The sequence below is a fragment of the Neophocaena asiaeorientalis genome, unplaced genomic scaffold (genome assembly GCF_003031525.2).
Source record: "Neophocaena asiaeorientalis asiaeorientalis breed wild unplaced genomic scaffold, Neophocaena_asiaeorientalis_V1.1 scaffold170, whole genome shotgun sequence".
Classification (NCBI taxonomy): Eukaryota; Metazoa; Chordata; class Mammalia; order Artiodactyla; family Phocoenidae; genus Neophocaena; species Neophocaena asiaeorientalis.
Window position 1 is genome coordinate 105,069 of NW_020172463.1, and position 19,615 is coordinate 124,683.

The 19,615-nt window shown below is 36.1% G+C and overlaps 1 protein-coding gene across 1 annotated transcript in view; it reads left to right on the forward strand.

Annotated features, from left to right (window-relative positions):
* Positions 1 to 19,615, forward strand: part of RELN (reelin) — a 360,093-nt gene that overhangs the window by 101,728 nt on the left and 238,750 nt on the right. Inside the window, exons 5-6 of the mRNA XM_024738082.1 lie at positions 5,462 to 5,558; positions 11,150 to 11,201. Coding sequence (XP_024593850.1) covers positions 5,462 to 5,558; positions 11,150 to 11,201 — 149 coding nt within the window. The remainder of the gene's footprint in view (positions 1 to 5,461; positions 5,559 to 11,149; positions 11,202 to 19,615) is intronic.

The following is a 19,615-nucleotide window of genomic DNA, read 5'->3' on the forward strand; positions in this document are numbered from 1 at the left end:
AAATATTCGATATTACTTTTAAGCAGAGAAGCAATTCATTTCTAATCCTTAGCCTGGGAGGTCACATTCCTTTTAAGTTGAAAAATAAAAGTCTATTTAACTGGGATTATTTAAAACTTCTTCTTCCCACCAATCTCTGAAGAATATGTTACCTAACTTTACAGAGCCCATCATTTTCTTGAGAAAATTTGGTTGGGAGACCACAGTTTAAATGTTAGAAATAAATAGCACTTTTTTTTTGCTCCGAGCCTAAAGAAAATTGGACTGCTCATTATCCAGCAAATTGAACCCTTATTCTTAGGAACGACTCATAAGGGAAGAGTAGAATTTTAGACTACTAGTATTGTTCGCAGAGAGCACCCGTTGGGGTTAGGTACCTAACCCTGCTCAACCATGTTAACTTGTTAGACGCAGGGGCATTCTGAGAAAGACATGAGGGAAGAACTCAGAGCACTTAGGCATTGCTGTAGATTCTGGGATGAGCCAAGAATTCCTGTTCTTGAAATTTGGATGCTTATTAACATGTGTAGGTTTTTAAAACTTACCTTGTTTTTCTGAAATGGATCACTATTTCCTTCTGGGAAGCCATGACTCTTAGTTGCCCTTTGTATTATTTGGCCTCCATCAGAGTCATTGTGTTCATCATGAATTTGTGATTTTTCGTTTCCTTTATGATGATGGCATTCATGTAAGTGGTTGTACAATGCTTAACTTTAACGGTAGAAAAAATATTAGGAAGGTCATATTATAGACTCACTGTTAGAAAAGTCACCTTGATGGGCAGCACAAAAATATTAGGATTGTTAGGAACATGAACAGAAATGAACCCACTGCCAATAATCGTGGAAAAGTATGCAGGGATAGCCTCAGATTGATACACACTGAAGGGTCACGATGATAGTTGGAGCTTTCCAGAAACCAGACTAAGGATATAGTTGTTCCCCAGGGATCCATTCTTGGACCTCTACTTTTCTCACTTAGTATATCCTCCCCTCTTCCCCTGGCCCCCAATAATATGCACTCCTATGATTTCAGCCATATCTTAAATTGTCCTGTCAGTGCTGATCTCCTTTCCCTGAAGTTCAAATACATATAATCATTGTCAGCTGGTCATCTCCAGTTGTCAGCATAACCAGAAGAGCAGTCAGTTTCCAAGCCCTGTAATTCCCTAGAGTTGAGCTGTCCAGTATGGTAGCCACTAGTCACATGCAGCTATTAATCACCTGAACTGTGGTTAGTCTGAATTGAGATGTGCTGTAAGTGTAAATACACCCCATAATTTGAAGACTTTTTATAAAAAAAAAGAATGTAAACTATATCATTAATAATTTTGTATAATTACATGTTAAAATATAATTTGAGTATACTGGGTTAAATAAAACATATTATTAAACTTAATTTCACCTATCCTTTTTTATTTTTACTGTAGCCATTAGAAAGTTGAAAATTACATATGTGGATCATATTATGTTTCTATTAAAAAGTGATACTCTTTTCTTCATCTCCACCTTATTTCAAGGCACTATTGTGTCCTACTTGTGTTATATCAACAGTCCAGTCTTTTCTACCGCTAATCCATTATTTGTTAGAGTAATTTTCCTAAAAGTTGGATTGTATCATGACTTTGGAAGCAGAATAGTGGGAGTTTGAATCCCAGTTCTATAATTTTCAATCTGTGTAACCTTGGACAATCATTTAATGTCTCTAAATCTCAGTTTTAGCATCCTCTAAATGTGGATAAAAATAAAGGCGGGATATATGAATTAATTGAGGCATTGTTTGTAGAGTTCCTAGTGCAGTATCTATCACTTGGTAAATGGCGCATGACACCTTCCATGAACTGGCTGCCACTTCCAGCCCCATCCTTTGCCATCCTCTTCATGTACCAGTGTGGTTCCAGGCACACTAACACACTGAAGTAGCAGTTTTACTTGTATCATAATCTCTGCATTCCTTGTGCCCTATGACACCATCACCTTTCTTCTTTGACTAACTCCTATTTCTCATTCAGGACCAGTTCTGGGACCACCTCCTTTGGAAGCTCTCCCTTACTTCCTTAGTCTAAGTTAGGTACCATCACAGCCAGCGCGTACTCCTGTTATAAGGAGTGAAGAGCTATGGAAAACGTGATGGATGTTGGAATTAGCAAGTCCTGGGTCCAGATTGCCAGTCTGTCAACTTTACAGCTGTAGGATTCGAGCAAATGCTTAACTTCTTTGGAGCTCAGTTTTCTTATTAGTGAAATGAGGACACTGAAAACTATCTTATAGAGAAGTTGAAATATTCAAATAGGCTTTAGAATATCTGGCACATAATAGGATGCAGTAAATAGCTATCATTGCATTGGCACCCTATATTTTAATTGTGTGCTTGTTTCCCTGCCTTTACTTCTGGAGTATAAACTCCTGGAAGAAAATAATACTGTTTTTGTTTTGGTCTTTGTACCACTAAAGCTCATCATATTGCCTATAGGTTCTCAACATATGGTTGTTAATTGTAAGAATGAATTAATGAATGATAAATGAATAAATAACACCATTGGCATCTAAGAGTGGGTTGGATTTGACCACCCAGAGGGATGTGCTTTCAAAATAAATTATGTTGACAAACCCAGACATACTGTGAGAAATTCAAGCAAAGGACATTTAAAAGACCTTGACAAGAAGCTAACGGATTTGTTTCATCAATCCTTGATGAAGCCATTGTACCTCCAGGTAGCAACAACTTAGTAAATAATAGCTGGTAATTCTGAATCTTTAAGTTTCAACAGGGTACCAGTGCCTTTGTAATTTTATTTTAAGTTTCTGGAGCTATACAGCACAACAAAGAAAGGTCCAGAGGGGTCTTTGAGCCAAGTGGGGACAAAGCTGTATGTGATTGCCTTTTTCTTGTGTTTATTGTTTTTTTAACTCCTGTTATTCCACAAAATAGAAGTGGTTCTCCTAACACATCAAACATCTGTGGTCCATTCACTGGTTCCTGAGTGCCAGGCTGTAGGCTACCTATGCTAGAATAACCTTTAAACAATATACAGATACCTAGGCTGCACATGAATCCTATTTAATCAAAACTGTAGGTGATGGAGACTTGTAATACATGTATTTATACAGATACAGTTTTTCTGATATACAGTTGAGTTGGGGAGTGCTGATCAATATTTATGGATCAAATGATTGCTATGAGGATTCAAATATCAGACCTCGGACTTCACATCAACAATGATGCTTTTAGTTTAGAATCACTGGAGGAAAATGGCAGATAGTCATTGTGAGGGTTGAACAATCTTTTAATTTCTCTCTGTCAAAGCTTGTATTTCTTTTGAGCCCTTTCACAATGCCTTGGAGGCCAAATAATCCTCATCTATCAATAAGTAAGAAGCACACTATAAGTTCAGTGCTACTTCTCTGTACTTTTATCATAATCACACTCCTTGGGAAAAATTAATCAGTAGTTTTTTTGTTTTTGTTTTTGTTTTGTTTGGTACGTGGGCCTCTCACTGTTGTGGCCTCTCCCGTTGCGGAGCACAGGCTCCGGATGCACAGCCTCAGCGGCCATGGCTCATGGGCCCAGCCGCTCCGCGGCATGTGGGATCTTCCCGTACCGGGGCACGAACCCGTGTCCCCTGCATCGGCAGGCGGATGCTCAACCACTGCGCCACCAGGGAAGCCCAATGTGTAGTTTTAAGAATAGAAAAACAGTAGTAAGAAGTTCATGTAGTAGGTTCCCTGTGGGGGAAAAAAACTAATATACCTGTTCTGGATGACAATGGTAGAAATCCATAATAATAATAATAGCTAACACTTATGCTAATGCTTACATCATGCTTGCTCTATTTGACGTATGCCAGGTTCTATTTGAAGTGCTTTAGATCTCAGGCCCTAATAATAGTTCTACTTATGAAGTTGCCTTATATTTATTCACTCATCCAACAAATATTTATGGAATACAACATGCCAGGCATAAAATGGTGAACACGAGACATATTTGTTGCCTTTATGAAGCTACTACTGTGCCTCTTCTAACGTCAAGGACATGTTATTAGAATCTTGCTTCACAGTAATCAAGAGAAAATTTAAATCTCCTACTAAGATTTGAGGTACTACCTTTAAAAATTCCATATCAGAAGTTGTTCTCTGTTTATTCTTAAAAAAGCGAATCTTCTTGACATTGTTGATCTCCTTTGTATAGGAACACAGCTCAAAAGATTAGAATAATTTATTCCATGCAATACACATATAGGAAATACTTCGATTTTTTTGCCACGTTTTTACTTCCTTATTGTGCTTCTGCCTCTTGGCTTTATGGGCTACCTGGTATCTTTTCACACTTTTGTCTTCTTCCTATTTGAAAAGGGCTTCCTGCTCCCTTTTTTCTCTGAGATTAGCAAACAGCTAAAAGGGCCTGGTACAATGATCTTCAAAAACAAAGGGCATGGTGCCCTTTCCATAATGTTTGGCACCTAGAATGTGAAAGTCTTTGAAAATGTCCTTTCTGCATGAAATACAGCTCTCATGTGCTTTGAGGTTCAGACTGAGGAAACATAATTCTTTCTTTGTACATGTCATGATTCTAGGTTGAAGTATCATGATGCAAATCATTGTCAATGTTATTGTAAATATGCAAAGTCAAATCCAGAATATTCATATTGTCAATTTATACTGAAGACATGAATATATTTAGTTTTGAGATTCTGTTCTAAGGTTTTATTAGCCACTTCACTTTATAATAATAAAGCAACTAATTGAATTATTTACAAGGTTAATATTAACTCAGTCTCCAAAATATGCTTGACTTAGAATTTGTGTTTATTTCATATTACTATGTGGATTAAGTACAATCTGATTGCATTATTTTTTACATAGTATATTTCATAGACATGCGGATCTATTTGAGGACAGTTATTTTAAACATTGACATTAATCATAACTCAAAAGAAAAAGGTTTAAAATTTGTAAAACACCTTTTGATTTCAGAGATATATGGTTTTAGTTCATTATATAAGTGTATATTACTTTGCTTATCTTTCATATTAGCAAAATACTTGTATTGGGCATAGTATATTATGTAACGATTGATAATAATACCAGTGGCCATTAAGTGCCTACTGTGAGATTGGTTCTGTACTCTGTGTTTTATATACACTCTCTCATTTAATCCTCATGATAATTATGTGATATTTAGGTCCATATTATTTTCCTCATTTTACAGATGAGAAAACTGAAACTTTGGGAGGTTAAGTAACTTGCCCACCATTACGAGTAACTGAAAGAATTGGGATTGAAGTTCAAATCTTTCTGTTTTTATGTTTCTTTAACATGTCACAGTACAAAATACCATTATCTTCCTTGAAATGTTGATTTCAACTGAATAACAACAACTATTACATCTTTCTTTACCTGAGTGATAAACCACATTGTGCTACTTAGTTCACAGCCTGAGGTTGTGTTCTGTGTTCCCACAGGGTTGAATGTAACAACTGTGAGACTGGAGAACAGTGTGGTGCAATTATGCATGGCAATGCTGTCACCTTCTGTGAGCCATATGGTCCAAGAGAATTGGTAAGTATGTGCTATTTATGTACATTATTCCAAATACATTGTCTTTACTGAACTTTTTGCCAACAAAAGGTTTTCCTACCCAATTCCAGTTCAGATGAAAATTTGCAGTATTATTTATGAGTCCTGTTGCAAATATCTCAAAATTAAGAGCAGTGATTTTATAATTTATTTTCAAATGTAAAAAATAAAGAATGCAGTAATAAAATTGGCAGCATCAATGGATCTCATTAAACATGGTGCATCATTGTGATTTTATGCCTTTTTAAAAATATGGGTATGACAGGCATGACATATATATATGACACACACACACACATATATATATCATAGCTAAATAATTTGTGACTTTATAAGTTCTTGTATAAAGCTTTACTTTTATACTTCTTATTTTCTCCTTGCAAGCCAAAAATACTAGATGAGCAATTTTATCACATTATTTTTAAACTTTGTTTCCTAACCACCTAGGAACTTTAATGAATTTTTTTTAAATGACAGAGCACACTGAATAAACCAGTTTTTTAAAATTTTGGTTTATGCCAAATTGTTCAGTAGTAGGTTACTTTAATTTAGATGATTAGATTTTGCTTGCCAAAGGTAAGTCCTTGGATCATATGTAAAATGAAATATGAGCATTCTAAATTGAAAGCAATAAAACCACTAGCCATCAGCATGTGGCTAGTGAGCCTTTTGTTGTCACTTGGTACTTCTTTCTGGCACCAAGACTACCTTCATTTCACATTCTTGAAAAAGAATATAAAAGCAATTGTGTTATACTTCTAGCTCAATATCTTTGCATCTAATTTTCTTTTCGCAACATCTCTTTTGCTTTGCTTTTCTGCTTTTTGACTTGAGTTTCAATTCCTCTCCTTTTTTGTCCCATATCTTCCTTATGATGGAGCTTTTAGTAACAAAGTTGTGTTTTTCACCCCTCCATCACACGTTATGTTTCCAATTCATTAATTTAAAAAGTGGCCAAAAGACTGGCTTCCACAGTAAAAAGGAGGAAAAAACCTTGCTAGGTAATTAAAATAAGATTTAGTTATCAAATTGTGAAAGTCAATTAGTTTTTATAACATGGTTCTTATTTTATGCTACTTGAATACTCCTTTCATGGCAATAGATAAATTTAATTTATTAAACATACAAGCTTCAGAACATTGATAAATTGAAGAGTTTTAAGTTGAAATTAGAACACAAACAGAATTAATTGGATGCAAATTAAAATAATAGGTGCTCATAATTCAACTCTTAACAAGATATTATAACATTCCTGCAGGCAAATGTGACTCTGTAGTGAAATTCTCCTTAAAAAAATAGATTTGTTAGTACATCTTAAATAATGTACCATGGCTGAATTAATTATCTATAAACCTTAAAACAAAATTAAATTTTTGTCATAGTTAATCAAGCTTAGAATGAATGCCTATTTTAGAATGTTCACCCATTCAGTAATATTTCTGGAAATGCTTGGTAAATTCTTTTTTGTTTCTGATTAATAAGAAATAAACATATCTAAGAATATAATACCAGAATTCATATTTCTGTAGCATAGAAACTGAAGTATCTAGTTTGTTTGATCCCATGTAATATATTTAATCCTGAAGGTTTCACTGTATCCCAGTTTATTTAGCATTAGAGTTTATACACCCAGTGGGCTAGTTTTGAATTGTGTTATATAATTAATGTGAGATCAGCCTTTCAACTAAAAAGGAAAATATTCAAAATAATTTTCTTTATCCAAGAAAGGAAAAAACATATACAGATTTATATTTCGTCATAAGTATTTTCCTAGGATGAATTGTGTTGTAGACTCAAAGGGAATAGAATGAAGATACATTAACAAAGATAAGGATGACATCTACATTTTACACACTGGCAACTTCTAATTTCCAATAATTTTTATACCATATTGGCATCCCAGGAGCAGAAATATATATTGTACCCAAGTTGTGTTTACAAGAGAAAGATCAATCGAAAGAAAAGTGATGAATTCAGTGGTCAGTAAACATGCTGTTGTCCACTAAAATTCAAATATTTGCACGGCACTTCAAAACTGAATCCAGGGCTTCCCTGGTGGCGCAGTGGTTGAGAGTCCGCCTGCCGATGCAGGGGACACGGGTTCGTGCCCCGGTCTGGGAAGATCCCACATGCCGCGGCGCGGCTGGGCCTGTGAGCCATGGCCGCTGAGCCTGCACATCCGGAGCCTGTGCTCTGCAACGGGAGAGACCACAACAGTGAGAGGCCCACGTACCACAAAAAAAAAAAAAAAAACAAAAAAACAAAAACTGAATCCAGTTAAAACAGTTGTGTGTGAGAACTGATGAAAGTTATCAGCCCCAAACATCACTTTTAAAAAAAATAATCTATAAAATTTTTCATAAATCCAATTCTTACTGAAGTTGTGAAACAAAGAACCACCGACCACAGGTAAAGAACCTTAGTAGGTTAATGCTTTATTTTTTAAAATGCCTAAAAGAGCATTTCCATTTTGTGAATTTAGTCAAATGGCTATTTCATTTCAATAAAACCCAGAGCCAGTGAGAGGTGGTACCCGCTTACACATGGGCACACCACGCATTTCAGTTTCCACTGCTGCTCTGCTGTGCAGCCCTCACACGTTTCACTACTTCAGGGAAGTCTCCATATTTCAGGGGGTGGCACCTAACTTGATTCATTTTGCTAGTCTGAAATGAAGGTAATGAGGAATTCATTTACCCACTCCTTTAAGAGAAAATGTGCTCTCTCAGAGCTTAAAACAAAAGTAGTCATGTTACTCTTCATTTTTTAAAAATAAAATATTTGCTCAATTATTCTCTCATATTTGGAAATGCATTTTAGTTACAAGGAGGAGTTTGGGCTAAAACAGGATTAAACTCAGTAAAAATTTGCAGCGAAGAAGCGTAGAATGAACAGCCTCAGCCTGCAGTGAATTATTCAGATTCATTTAGTCAGCATATTAATTTTCTATAATTTTCTATAATTTGGAGTTTATTTGATAATTTAAGAGCAGTGAGATTTGGTAGGGAAAAAGTTCTCTCTCAGACATTCATAGTCGCTGTAATATTTATCAAAATCTCTTTCAGAGGTCCTTTAGTTTTCAGAATGTCCCATGTAAAGACTTAATAACTTTGCAGACTAAAATCATATATTTGAACTCAAGAATAATAAATAATTTATAATACTCAAATGTGAATATAGGTGAATAGGTTTTATAGGCAATGCTCCATTGTTTTTTTTCTCTTCATCTTTCCTGTTCTTTCTCGTAGCTGACAATGTTACTAATAAACTAAATGGGTAAAGGTAAAAGAATGGGAGTCAACAGTCCTTAGCTTCCCCAGTGAGGAAAAAAGTGTGGAATCAATGACTAATCGAAGTCTAGGGTCACCCTCAGTTAGCACATGTAATTGAAATTTGGCACTATTTCAAGTGATTTACTGTTTGCTAGCAGAGGTCACGGCTGTGAAACTTGATCACCCAGGTGACACAAGCATCATTTATTACACCCCCAGCATAAGTATCAAAGACTCTCTGGTCTGTTTAATGCACTAGCAATAACAATAGCCGTGGTGCTTTTAACTTATATAATACCATACCATTGTTTCAAAGAACTCATATTCAGGAGTGTTTCATAACTCATCTGGGAATCTACTCAGTTACATAAAATCAGAGGGGAAAAGAGCATTCATTCAATTTTATGAAAAATTTTTAAAATTTCCATGTGCCTCTTTGGACTTTAAGATCAAAATTTCCAAGTGGAACACCCATGAGGATAAGAAGTTGAACTTACTTTAAAAGTTATGAGGGAAAAAAAAAACAGATTTCTTTTAACCTCGCAGGACATTTGGTTCTGTCTAAAACATCCGTGAGACATTTGGTTCATAAGACATTTGGTCCACACCAAAGGGTCCTTGAAGTTTGATCTATCCAAAACATCCATGAGCTTGTTTGGTCCACATCAAATTGCTTTGGACAGGACCAAATATCAAGGACTTTTTGTAGTGGACCAAATGTCTTTTGGGCATTTTGGACAGCACCAAATGTCTGCTAACCTTTTCTAAAGGAATCTTGAAAAGGAGCTAGTATTTTTGTTAGAGAAAATACTATTAGTGCATTTTTCCCTAATGACTCTGGTGAGAGGAAGGAAGTAGGAAACAGTTCCGAGCATGGTGGGCCAGCTTTCTCTTAAATATTCTGTGATAATGAGAGATTTAAATAAAGAATTTTACCTGACATCCTGACACCAGTGATTTTTGCTATGGTTAAAATCAATTAGGAGCTGATACCTATACTGATATCTAGACAACTTACAAAATGGGCTGTCTTGCCCTCCCCTCTACTACCTTTTCTGCTTCTTCATGAACTTTAAAGCCACATATTTAAAACACATGCTCAGTCATGTTTCCAAATTGTGCTGTAGAAATGGGAAGTGCAATTCAACTTTTTGATACTCACATCTCAGCTGAATTCTAGCACTTCAAGAGGCTGGCTCACTGTTTGTCCACGAATTCCCATGGCGATTCATGAAGTGGGTATCTCTTGACTCTTCTGCATTGTGGGCTCCATCACATGGGGGCTAACACAGTGCAGGGACAAGTCTAAGGATGTTATTTTGACATTTAAGAAGTCTACTTCTTCTGCCATGTTGAAAACACAGTTATACACTTTTTGTTTTATGAGGTGCAGTCATGGGAGGCATCCCATACCTTACTTTATGGGGTCAGAAACCCAACAAACGAGTCATTGAAAATGAGAACCTTACTTCCCATCTTACTTAAGCTGGTATGGGTCAAAGTCACTACTCCATAGAATGAATGAATGAATGAACAAAAGAATTAATTAATTAATTAATATATTTTAAAATTTTAATTTATTTAAAATTAAATAAGGTACCATTCCTTTTTTTAAAAGGGGGAAAACTATTTAGGCATTCTTCTTCATGAAACTAAGGGAAAATAATAAAAATGTGTTGGAAGAGTATTTCTAGGCCCATAATTTGATACTTTTTGGGGAAGTAACAGTTTTATTGAGAAATAATCCTCATATTCTACAATTCATTCATTTAAAGTATACAGTTCAAGGTTTTTACTTTATTCACAAAATTATGCAGCCATTACCACAATCAATTTTACAACATTTTCATCTTCCCCCAAAGATATCCTGCACCTTCTACCTGTTGTAATTCTATTTATTTTTCAAAACGTTCTTACTCTTTTCATTTGCTCTTAATTTTGGTCCCAATTTTTGTTCGGTCACTTTTTATGGTATTCTCTTGGGCCCCAGGTCTGTTGACGAGGACAGAGGGGAGGTGGTGGGGTGAGTGGAGGGGACTGTGTTATGTGCCTGGTAAATTATACTAAAAAAGAGTTTTCGATAGGACCCTGAGAAATGTACCAGCAGTGCCTAAGTGAGGATCTCACAGAGAAATACATCTGTGTTCTGACATGTCGATAGAAGTAAGCTAACCGCTGGATAAACGTAACCTCTGTTTATGGTTCCTTTCTATCTTTTACACTCTCCCTCCTCCTGAATCTTCTGCTCTTTCTCCTCCTCTCTTTCTATCTTGTCTTATTTTGTTATATTCCTTTTTCTAGATTACCACAGGCCTTAATACAACAACAGCTTCTGTCCTCCAGTTTTCCATTGGTAAGTTTTTTAGCAGTTAAGCAATTTAACTTGGAAGTGTTTGTTTAATCATAGTGTATAAGCAGGATTATGGTGCCAAATACTTTTAGATTTAGAGGAGAGTAAGTCTTAACACTGCAGTAAATAATTTAAAACATTTTTGAAGTGAAATAAAAAAATTGTAACTGCTACATCCTGTTCTCACTTCTCTCTGGCAGCAAGTGGTATTTAAAAATAATCCAAATAATCTGAACCATCTTAAAGGTATTTACATGTGGATTTTGAATGTATTGGGTTTTTATATTATACAGAATTACCTTACTAGTAATGTTTTCCTCAGATTAAGATTGAAATCTGTTAAATTTCCTGCATTCTTACTGAATGGCAGTGAAAAAGATAATCATTGGTGGTTCAGAGAAACCAATTAAGGCTTCATGCTTGACATAAATAATCTATGTTTAATTCAGACACAGATAATTTTTAAATGACTGTATCTGGCAGTATTTCTTTTAAGTGCCTTTGTATTAGAGCTAAAAATTTCTACCCAAAGCATTCAGTAAAATCAGGTATCTTTTGATCAAGTGTTTATAGTTTTGCTGTCTATTATATTATTTTCCATTTGAATTTTCAAAAGTGTATATTAATAAATAACACAAGTTTCCAAAGGGAATGTTCTAGGTAAAGAAAGATGTTGCCATCTAGATGGGGGCTAGTTTATTGGTCTTGGTCTCATAACATGGAAACTTCCTGGCCTCTCCCCATGACATGAGGACTGCTAGCAGCCATGCCTCTGAGACAGCATCCTCCACTTTCCACTGTCTTCACCCTCATATCTTTGGGCATCCCCCGTTAGCGAAAGGACTGTTTCTCTCACTAGCCTTCTAGTCCTAACTGCAAATCAGTGCTCTCCCAGCCCACTGTGGTTGATTGTGCCTAAGAACAATTTTCTTCAAGTCATGTATTGTAGTTGTCACTTTTTCCTCAGGTTGCCTCCTTTCAGCTTCTGTAAGTAAAAATGTGAACCTGCCTGACTACGGTTTGGACTCTTCTTCTAACATTGATAGCATTACCTATAACAAATTACAAACTATTCAGAAGTCCATATGTGGTCATAAGAAAAGCATTGGCAAAAACAAAATAATGCGTTTTTTGGTAAAGACGATTTTCTTTGATCTCTTAACAAGTGTGTCCTAAATTTTGATCTATTAACAAGTGTATCCTAAATTTTCTATAATGAGCGTGTAACACTTCTATAATCAGAAAAAAAGCTCATTTTTAAAAAGTTGTGGTGCTACAAAAACATTTTTAAAACTCTAACGTGACGGGCTAGTGTAACTTAGAGGTTCTTAACCAGAACAAATGTGTTTAAATTCATTATGCTATTAATATAAAATATAAGCTAGATTTTTTATTTATCTGTATTCTGAGTATTTATTTGAATATTAACTTCAGATAATATCTTTATGCAATTAAAGAACACAAGAGAATCCTCTTTAAAATATATGCCTCACAATTCTACTATATTTAAATTTTAGTCATGGTAGCAGAGATCCAGCACCAATTAAATTATCCTTCCTTAAAGGAAAAAAAAAAATCTATTTTTGTAAATAGTAAAGAGTATACTGTGGAGCTGGCATAGATTCATTTCCTCACCTTTCAATAGCACCCTACCATCAACAATAGAGCTGATGAAAGAGGACCAAGAAGGTGTGTTTATCAGAGAATGTAAGGTTTGGTGCCTGAGACCCAAAACCCAGAGCAAGCACCATGCCCAAAGGCTTGAGACTAGACCCAAAAATGTGACTTAGCAAGAATCCTTGATTTCCCCACAAGCCAGAGGGCTGCAGCTCAGTGAGCCAGAGAGTTGCTTGTATTAATACAAAGCATGGATTTGAATACCAGGTTAGAAGACTGGAAGAGTAACTGAATCAGGGAGTTGCAAAAAGATGGATGGATGGATAGATAGATAGCTATGTCAAGTTTATAACTAAAAAATACACTTAGAAATCTTTTTTGAGTGGGAGGTTTAGAATAAAAAGTGAAATTTTAACATGTCATTGTTTGGGAATAAAACAAAGTATTTAGTTAAATTATAATTTACTGCCTAGCGACTTCATTGGGGAATTTGCTTACTGCATTTTGAGAATAAAAATTCTTGGGAACTAAGAAGTATTAAAGTGGCTGAGAAACAATGTAGTGGCAAACCATTAGCTGTATGGTGTTGTATGGTAAATAGGCATAGCGGGCAGAACTTCCCAGAAATGGTTTTGTGTATCTCATGATGAATGCTTGGAGTAGTATTCTTCTATTTGTGTGTATGGTGTGAGGACTAGACTGGGGCACATACACAAATTCCAGAAGCGTCATAATTGTGTATATTCATCCTGAGCTTTACAAGCCCCATAATAACCAAAGTAGCGATCGCAGCCAAGTAGCCAATGAACTTATATTCTCTTCAAAAATTATATTAAGTGTGTTATAAAAAAAAACACTGTGTATAGACAGTTCAACATTTATATTTATTTGTGCCTTGTGGAACTTTCCAAATCTATTCAAATAGTGTGGTTAAATATGGTCAGTCAGATTTAGAGTCACTCCTTAAGGAGTCCTCTGGGATGTGAAATGGTCATTGTATATCATGATGATTCAGATGTAATACAGACCATTTTCTAGGGGATTCTGTCATTATTTATGGCCTCAATGATAAGTATGTTCATAATTATGGCTATATAACCACAATTGAATAAATTATTGCCTTGATATTTTTATATTGCTCTTATAAACATTTTAATTTCATCACAAGCGTTATCCGAGGTAGTCCATATAGAAATGTCTTGAATTACTAAGGAGTGTCTCAAATAAACTCCATCATGCCAATGTTTAGCACCAATGCTATCCCAACTCTTTCTAAATACACACACACACACACATACACACACACACACACATAAATATACAGACTATCTTAACCCAATGAATTTTAAAGTTAAAGCATCCTGAAAACACAGTTCTGCAAGTTGAAATGTACCAGGTTATCAACAGCTAAATCATCTTGAAAGATGTCCTAAAATATTCTTAGAACAACTTTTCATTTTTCCATTCCAGTGAAAGATCTCATATCCATTTCTGTGCTGAGGCATCGATCTGCTACAATCCTCACTTGATTCATTAAATTCAAGTTGTGGAATTTATGGTTGTAAGCTTAGGGGCATTTACCCATTTCCTTTAGATTTCCTCTGGGACAGGAAGAAAAGTTTGAGAAGATGCCCTTGTAAACCACTATTTTACAGATGCCTCCAAGCTCTGTTTTCCCAGGCAGGGATCTCGGTCCAAGGGAAGTGCTGGTAGTGCTTTGGATCCATTATTCACCTAACAAAATTTCACTGACTATTTGTTGTCTTCTTAGGCTTTTCTGAGCCAACGTTAACTATGGAAAGACAAAAAAGTGAGAAAACAACATTTTTACAGTGTTTAGTGGTATGGTAGAAGGCTCTGGATGCATATGGAGCATGAAACGTCTAGAGAATTGCCAGACTGTTATAAACATAGATGGACGTGTGTACACGTCCCTGTGGTGTTAGGTCCTGCAGAGTAGAGCAATTCAAGAAGGCTTCTTAGAGAGGAGAATCCCTGAAAGTCAACAGCATGAGTCAGTGGAAAGGACAAAGTTTTTCCAGTTGAGGAGGTAGAGTGACATAAGCAAGGCTGGGAACGTGAGTGCTCTCCTAGAGCAGGAGGACCGCCTGGGGTGGCTGTGAGAAATGTCACAACATTTGTGTCCATCTGAAGAGCTAATCTGCATCAGCTGGGAGTTTTAAGAAGGAAATAGAGGTCGGAAAAGGACCTCTTTCTCTCTTGAGCAATAAAGAAATATAATGAAATTAATTCTCAATATGTGTGTGATCTTCCTTAAGAAAGATCAGTTGTGTTAAGAATGGATTTGTCCCTTCCTTAATGTAAATCTGCATTGATTCACTCAACAAGAAATTGCCAAGTAATATGCTTGTTCAGTTTAGCCCAGCTCTTTTTTTCAGATTAATAGAATCCATTGGCTAAATGGGGATTGAAAGTAAAGCGTTTAAAAACATACATTATGAAGAACAGTTTGCTATGGGAGGTAAATCTGTCTTGTCCATCATGCTATTCTCAGCCCCTAGCCTAGGGACTCAAAATTAGTAGATGCTCATAAATATTTCTTGCCTGAATGACAAGTAACTATTACAGAGACATCTGTAATATTATGTAGCCAAGTGCTAAATTGGTATGATGTAGACATTTCACGCCAAGAAATTTGGGGGAGGTGATCTGAGGACCTCAGTCAATGGAAAAGATGACCCAGAAGGAAACAGAGAATCACCAGTAAACTATGCTTTTAGTGAAGTCAGTAGATGAAAATACATATCCATGTGTTTATCAGTTTGCTATTATTGAACTACCTAGAATCTTTTATTTGTTCATAATTTATAGAGTTAGTATCTTTTTTCTTTGGTTTTACTTATAAATATCCTAAAGATTTTGGGTTTTGTGGGTATGTGTGCGTGTGTTTTTTATTTATTTATTTTGGCTGCGCTGGGTCTTCGTTGAGGTACGTGGGCTTCTCTAGTCGTGGCGCACGGGCTCTAGAGTGCGCAGGCTCAGTAGTTGTGGTGCACACCCTTAGTTGCAGTATGTGGGATCTTAGTTCCCTGATCAGTAATCGAACCCGGGCCCCCTGCATTGGAAGCATGGAGTCTTAACCACTGGACCGCTAGGGAAGTCCTGTGTGGTTTTGTTTGTTTGTTTTCACTGCTTTTTTGTTTGTTTTTTATCACCTCAAGCAGCGGAAAGGCATTATATCATAAATGTTTTATCTTTACAGATTAAGATATGAAAATGTTCTTAGGCCTGAATTATTCTCCTTTGTGCTGTACATGCTACCGAGTCTCTGAGATAAATGAGAGCTACTCATTTTGTATTTTGAAAAATAAAAACTAGAAAATTACAAAGTTAGAGGTATTCATTGCTGAATTGGAAGATTGCTTTGTAAAAGAAAAGAGATCTTTCTCAAATAGATGTAATGAATAAAATGCCACTTATAAGAGGTATTATATTGCATTTAGCATGAGGGAAGTTTTTCCCTCAAGCCTGATTCACAAACATCTTAATTACTTAGAACTTGATTCAGTAGAGAAACTGTCCCTCAACTCCTGGAACAGCTAATTCAGAAGGAGGAGAAATTGAGCCCTCATATCTTGGTAGGAATTGTTGTGAATATCCTGAGATATATTTCTAAATCAGACTCTCTTTTTTTTTTAAGAGTCACTTTCCTTGGTAAGTAAGTAAGACCTTGGGGAATTTATTATGAAGTCATGAAAAACTCTTTTGAAAACACGGGAATCTCTGAGTATGAGGCTAAAAAAATCTCTGGTGACTTGAGCTCAAAACATACATAAATAAAAACAGAAGTTTAGAAAATTTTAATGGTAAAATTAGCTTAACACATGTGCTTTTAAGGTTAAATACATGTTTTATTTGAGTTTAAGATTCTTGGATATAAAAGATATTAAAATAAGATTTGTTTATTACTTGATTTTTAGATCTTCAGGAATCTATATTAACACAAAAATTAAAATATTTATATATGGAACACTTCTGGGTTATCTATTTAATAATTAAAGTTTGGAACTGATTTTAATTCAGGTTATCCTTCTTCTTCATCCTGGAGTTGACCTTTTTAGGGAATGTATATTTAAAAGACCAGTTTATATGAACTTTATATATTTTTCAAATCCACCTCACCCCAAGTTCTTAAGTCCTATCTTACGTAATAAAGGGGAATATTCTGAAATAGTGTAAGAAGCTACTAAGTATAAGGTTCTGGCAAAGATTGTTGAGATTAATTATGTCTTTGCATTATTGAAACTGATAACTAAAGAGTTGTCTTTACGTGAATTAAAATACAGTTTGAAAGATACTGTACCCTTTCTCTTTTGAAATATTTATTTCATTGTCACTCATCTTGATGAGGCTAAAAATAAATGTTAGTAATTCATTCATAAATATGTTTCACTAATATTTATTGAAGGCTGTTCTAGTAGAAGGGATAAAAGGGTGAACAATAGGATGAGAAGAAATTGATCATTGATATAGATTAAATGGTCTTTCCTCCATGAAAACTCATCTCATTGCCACATCCTCCTATCTCTGAATCCCTACTTCCTCTGTATTTATTTTGTGATGCCTACTTCACTCTGCATTGATTTATATACTCTGGCCATTCATGCACATCCACTTTCACCCTTTATAGCTTAAATGTTCCGTGAGGACTAAGGAGGGTACAAGGATCCCTCTTTGTATTTAGGGCAGAATTTTACTCACGACTAGAACTAAATAAATATGAACTGAATTGAATTCTATTCTTAGGTTAGGAAAGAGATTTAGTGAGGTTCCACGTTGGTGCTCAATACTAGACCCTTCTTGACTGCTGAGGCAAGGGGGCCTGCTGAATGAAATCCATGGGCAATATTAAAACCTGGTCTGAGCCAGCAGTTTTCCCTTTCTTATCAATCAAGGACTGTTGATCAAGGATTCTTTTATCACAGATCTTTAGGATGTGAATACATCCACTGTAGGGAAAGCAAAATCTAAGAAACTGCCCAGCCTTCCAGGAGTTTATTATCAAATAGGTGGAGGTGGGGGAGGGGAAGTCCATGTGGGAGAAGAAACGGAGGGGTGCAGGCCACAGAGGAGGGTGAGAGGGAAGCCTGTTGGAAAGTCCAGGAAAGAGGGAGATCCAAAGGCAGGACTTTATCATTTGGGAGGGAGACTGACAAGAGCAGGTGTGGTACTGCCCCAGAGACTCAGCATCACAAGCAAGGTTAGAGCAATGGCTCCCTTCAGGGAGATAAGGCAGTGGCCATTCTAAGACCTTGAGACCAAGGTCAAAGCCCGAACTGCAACAAGGGTGGTAATGCTGAGTCTCCAGATTGCTGGGGGTGGAGAGGGACGTTATTTAGCACCTGCTGCCAAAGGTGGGGATCATTCCTCCTAGAAAATGAGCCAAGCCTGAGCACCAGGGCTTGGTTTATGGCCTCCACCCCAGGGAAGGAGGGCTGCTCAGCAGGGAACCTGGCAAAGCCTGACACATTTTGCATTTGTCTTCCTTGTGTTTTTTTCAACATAAGATCTGATGAAACCTCTATGTTGTGGACTTGGGAGGGAACTTGCAAAGGGCTGGGCACCTGAAATTGGTTGGAAATGGCATGGCATTCCATAAACCAGGAGGGAATTGGTCTCTTTCTCTCTTATAGGAGTGGCAGGAAAAAGGAAAAAATACAAATATTTTGGAAGTGAGGGAATGGGGAATAGGAATGAAAGGGAGAAAGGTACAAAGGGGAGGAGGACAGCTGTTCATTTTATATCCTGTGGTCATTGTCCGTCTGCCGTAAACCGAAAGAAGTCACCTAATGAGGTTTGGGAATTTCAGCCAAGGAAGTGACTAAGGAGCAAAATATTAAGTACAATAAATCACATACTGTCACATTTATTCAGAAGGAAAGGCTTGCAGATCTAATAGCCTGTTTACTAATAAAGTCAGTCAAAACAAAAATTATTACTAGTAGCCTCATTTTAAAAATAAATATAAAGCATAAGGGGAAGAAGAGTTGCTTTTCAAACCTGGCTCTTTTTCTATATTTTATGAGAGAGGTTTTTTGAGTTTCATTCAAGGTAGCGTGTTTTTAGCCTATGTATAGCATAAATATAGAATATTTGTGAGGATTTTTTTTACTGTTACTTTATCTGACCTCTCTTAATCCTTAATATCAATTTTTAGTAGATGCTTAAAATGGAAATTTTACTTTCATATAATGGTCCTTTTTGCAACACTATCCTTGAAATATATTTCTTCATTTAAAAATATGCTTAATTCCCCCCAAAGGTATTTTTTTGGTGGGCAAAACAGATTTATAGACATAAATTCTGGATTTTCATATTCAAATAATTGCTTAATTGATCTTTGGGGGCAGCTGAAGATTTTGGACATGTTGATTTCTCTAAACCGACAATTTCTATTAATAAAATAATGATTTATCTCAACTTCGGTCATCATATTTTACCAAAATTGAATTCACTTGCTCTTGACAGATCCAAGAGTAATTTGAGAATTTCCTCTTGTGTGGAATGGAACTATTCTTAATTAAAGTAATATCTGTGGGCTCCTTTCAGTCACAATTCCCATCCCTGTCATTTGGGACTGAGAAGCCCCAGGATGTGTCCCGCCTGGGCTGCCACAAAGCATTATCCGATACAGTAACCATTTTTTCCTTCCCTGCCTCTTACCCACAAATCAGACTGCTTCCCCTTTGGCTACAGTCTCTGAACTTCATCAAGGCATGGGCTGCTGTCTCTGTGCAGGCACAGGCCAGGCGAATTGAGCCTGTATTTTATGAGAGCCT